The sequence below is a fragment of the Etheostoma cragini genome, chromosome 4 (genome assembly GCF_013103735.1).
Source record: "Etheostoma cragini isolate CJK2018 chromosome 4, CSU_Ecrag_1.0, whole genome shotgun sequence".
Lineage (NCBI taxonomy): Eukaryota > Metazoa > Chordata > Actinopteri > Perciformes > Percidae > Etheostoma > Etheostoma cragini.
In genome coordinates this window covers 26,878,365-26,882,735 of record NC_048410.1, presented here as the reverse complement: position 1 = coordinate 26,882,735, position 4,371 = coordinate 26,878,365, and the positions used below count along the sequence as shown (strand labels likewise).

At 43.1% G+C, this 4,371-nt stretch overlaps 1 protein-coding gene across 1 annotated transcript in view; it reads right to left on the bottom strand.

Annotated features, from left to right (window-relative positions):
- Positions 1 to 1,389: 1,389 nt before the first annotated feature.
- The window catches only part of LOC117942694 (cytochrome b561 domain-containing protein 1), a 4,471-nt gene continuing 1,489 nt past the window's right edge, over positions 1,390 to 4,371 (bottom strand). Inside the window, exon 3 of the mRNA XM_034868296.1 lies at positions 1,390 to 1,943. Coding sequence (XP_034724187.1) covers positions 1,437 to 1,943 — 507 coding nt within the window. The 3' untranslated portion in view covers positions 1,390 to 1,436. The remainder of the gene's footprint in view (positions 1,944 to 4,371) is intronic.

The window sequence follows — 4,371 nt, the reverse complement described above, 5'->3', positions numbered from 1 at the left end:
AGTTGACATATTCCAGTCTGTGATTATACATCAACATACAATTGTTTAATTTTAATCATAATAATTCCTAATTTCTGCTTTTCTAACTTAAACATTAGGTATAATTTCCTATAAATGAGGTTTATTGACCATAAATTCCAAAGATAACTGAAAACTAAGTTAATAAGTTAGTGTTACATAGTTTTGAAAACGTCAAAAAAAGTAACAAACGTTCCAAAAAAGCATTAAAAGTGTTGAAAAAATGGACAAAAACGTAAGAAAAAGTTAAAACCATCGATAAAAAAGATGAACAAAAGTGTTGGTTTTCACTTATGACGGAAGACAACACGAGGGTCAAAATACACAACTCGTTTCTGGCTGTTATCCGTGTTTTCAACTTTGACCCGTTCACTGTGCGTTTTCATTTTATCAAAGTTAATTCTAACATTATGGTTGCCTAGAAACGTCTTGTTCAGCAGTCTGCCAACCAAGCTAGCTAGCTATCTCCCGCCAGCGTAGTATGCAGATGAACGCCTCCAGTCCGGGAAATGTCCCCTTGGTGACACGCTTCAGAAGGGTTTTAAAGTCAGCAACTTTCCCTCTTTAGCGTTTATCTTAGAGGCAGCGCCATTGCAACCATGAACGACGCTAGCTTAGCCGTGTTCTCTCGTCGAAAACCCGTCACATTTGTGGCAAAAAACAACAATATGGCGACGTCCGTATCGCAAAAATCCCAGCTTTAAAACGGCAGACAAACCAAGAGGTGACGGCACAGATGGTACGGCCACTATTTCTACAGTCTATGAAAACTGTGATTTCAGGAAGTATCCAGGCTAACAGTTTGGTATTCTGCCAAAAGCCTAATAATAATAATAATAATAATAAGGTAACTCTCTGGTTCTGCTGTTAACAATAGATAACAAACTGTAACTACAATGGGTTAACTAATCTGTGTGCACAAATAAGTCATTCAATTTGAGGCTACAAATGGATCGTTGTTATGTAGTCTTGCATTGCCCGACCTTCCTCCCCATCGCTGCGGAGGAGGGTCTTGCTAGTCCACATAGCATTCTGGGATGGGACAAAAGCGTGCTCTGGTTTATCGGCATTTCTTTAAACCAATCTAAGCTGCTAAGCTCTGGACAGAGCCACAGTCCCTCAAATTGGACAAAAGCCTCGGGAAGGAACTTGTTTTGGTGGAACATGGGTACGTTTAAAAGTTGTTTTAGTCGTGCAACAGAAAACTCAGATTGGACGGATAGTCTAGCGATCTGTCTGGATTTACGCTGCAGAGACCTGAGGAGCAGGTAACCATAGTCCTCAGAGATCCACCGGAGGTTAGAACGCCGACACAAAGAAAGAGGCAGGAGACGGACCTCCGGCCGAAAAGAGGGCCATCCAGCGGATTTTCTGACAGAAGTGGAAGTCGTGGATATAAACTACGTGCCATGTGCCTACTATCTGGTGATCTTCTTGCGGGGCAGGTAGGAGTTAGTAATCTGGTTCATCACCACCAGGGCGGGGAACAGGGGCAGCAGGAGGAAGGCCCACCACGCTGTCCCTTTCACCGTGGCCTGGAACCAGTCCGAGAACATGGCCGACACCACGGTCACCGTGGCCAGCAGGTAGACCACCAGGCCACAGGTGGCGTGGTACAGCTTCAGCCTGAGCGGGGTGGAGGACAGCCGCAGCAGCTGAGGGAAGATCACGCAGAGGCCGCACGCCGCCTGCAGCGCGGTGGCGCCCAGGGTGCACACGCCCAGCACGCTGTGCCAGCTGAGCAGGTGGGGGAGCTCCGACACGTTCTTGCTGGCCACCATGAAGCCCAGGCCGGCGGCCGCCGCTATCAGGACCAGAGCCTGACAGAACCAGTGCAGGCGCACTTTACCCTTCCGGGACTTGAAGCAAAAGGGCGATCCTTCAGCTGAGAAGAGGAGGATTCCTTCTGTCATACAGAGGCAGTACTGCGGAAGGAGAGAAAAGAGAAGGGATTGCTTTTTCCGCTACCATTATTCCTCATATCAAGACTCATCCTGTGCATTATGATTATTATTATTGGTATTATTATACCATGGCCACTTATCACAGGCAGAATTACAGGCTGTTTAAATCTCCTTTAGTATACTGTTGTTTGGGGTCACTTCACATCTGAATAAATAGATAATTCCACTTTTTATATGTATTTTTTTTACAACTCTGGTCTTGTTTTTGTAGTTTTGGCCATGAGTTCTACTGGTTATGATGACACTGTACTGACCAAACACTTGGGGGGGGGGGGGGGGGGGGGGGGGGGGGGGGGGGGGGGGGGGGGGGTGCTGACTCCTGGTTTGCTTTCTGTTCTCTTAACTAAGTCTTGATATTTGCTCAGGTGCATCCCCATAATGTACCGTCAAATAATTACAAATTGCACGTTCTTGTTTGATGCATATTGTTATTGATACTGTACGGATAAGACAATGGAAAATGACGTTGCTTGTATGAACAAATGCAACCCGTACCCAGTGTTGATCTGCAAAAACACTGTACCGACCAAAAGAATTCATGAGATCTGGGAACACATCGGCATTGCCGCAACGCAGTCGGGTTGTACACAAACCAACATTCATCCAGATTATCTAACCGTCAAACTGAGTGTGAGTGACATTAAAATGTTGAAAACTCTAGTAGGTAAGTTAGGTCAACACTGAATTGAAAAGGTTTACAATGGACAGTGTAATAAAGCGCCCATATTATGCTCCTTTTCAAGTCCATAATTATTATAATTTAAAGTTTTTCTGTTTCAGTTATTATTACTATTTCTTCTCTGCCGCGCCGGCTCAAATTCCCGTGAGCTGGAATGAGCTAGAAACATGGAGGAATAATTGTAAATTGTGTGCATGTGCTTCTATAGAAATATGAACCCAATCGGCCACATGGTGGCGCTGTAATTAACGCTTCAAAATGCAAACTTTGAAAGGCGACGTCAGAAGTATATTTTGTTCCAACATAGTCACCAATAGTCACTATAACTGTCATGGCACAATCTATGAATGTCCATTACTAAACATTTTCATATTAGGCGGGCAGCTGTTGAGTAAAAATAATGTAAAAAAAAAAATAATGAACATTGCATACCAGAACAGAGTGTGAATGTGTGTGTGTGTGTGTCCACTTTGACTTATTTGAGGTTTATCCTCCACAGAAAATTCATTCAAAGACATACGGGTCAAAGGGAGGACCTGTTTGTGACGGGAGAGGCATGATGTTTGTGTAATTATCCGTCATTACTGACACTGGGATGATGATGCGTCATGGCTGATCAGACAACAGCCCAACGCCACACCTGTACGCTTTTGGCAACATCTTCTAGGTCAGGCTGTAACACAATAGCTGACGCAGTGATGCAACGCAGCATTCCTTCCTATCTATTATTCACAGTGGAAAGAAGATGGAGACACAAAGACTAGAGGCTGGGAGGGGAAACAGGAGAGTTCATATTCGACTTAGTAATACTAATGAAATCATATGCTCTATACTTAGTTTATATTACTAAAGTCCCTGCCTGTAATGTGTAAAGTTCCAACTGATATAAATATTGTCTAATGAGTCAAGCTATGGAGGAAATAACAACCAAGAAACAGATTCAGATATGTCAGGTAGTGTCATTTTTGTACCCGGTGATATTTATTTATTGTTATGAGAAAAATATCTCATTGGTATAAGACAGAAATTAGGGGTTTTGTAATAAAAAATATGGGGTGTTAGGTTTTCACAAAATTCATGGTTAGTTTGAGACGATGGTGTCGCGGTTTGGTACGTTTTTGATACAGCAAAAATAAAGAAAAGCCAGAGAAATGTACTTGATTTTTACAATTTGTTTTTTATTTATAAAAACTAACATCATTGAGTATGATCTTTCTTACTTTGAACAATGGCAGAGCTCTACTTCACCCATCCTCTGGCGGGTCTTCTTTGCAGCATATCAAGCAAAAACAGCTCCATGTTACAGTCGGGTAGCTTTGTGTAACCCTTGACGACCAGCCGTCTGCTGTCAGAGCAACAGCTGGTGCTTCGGTCAATTAGTTCTCGATTTGGGCTTTATTTTTGGTACAAAACAGGGATTACAGTCGGCCTGAAATGGGCTTGTGAGGGAATAGCGTAACAGGGTTAAATTACTTTAACCATGTTGGTAAAACCTGTGTTTTCCTTTTGACTTTTGCGCTGTTTGAATCAGTTGGACATTTCTACTTAAAGGTGCTCTAAGCGATGTCACGTGTGTTTTAGGCTACAACATTTGTTGTCTCATACAGAAAACATCACATCACATCACTATCAGCTAGCTGCCTGTCCCCGGAACACACTGTAAAAAACATCTCCTCACTATCTGCTAGCTGCCTGTCCCCAGAACACACT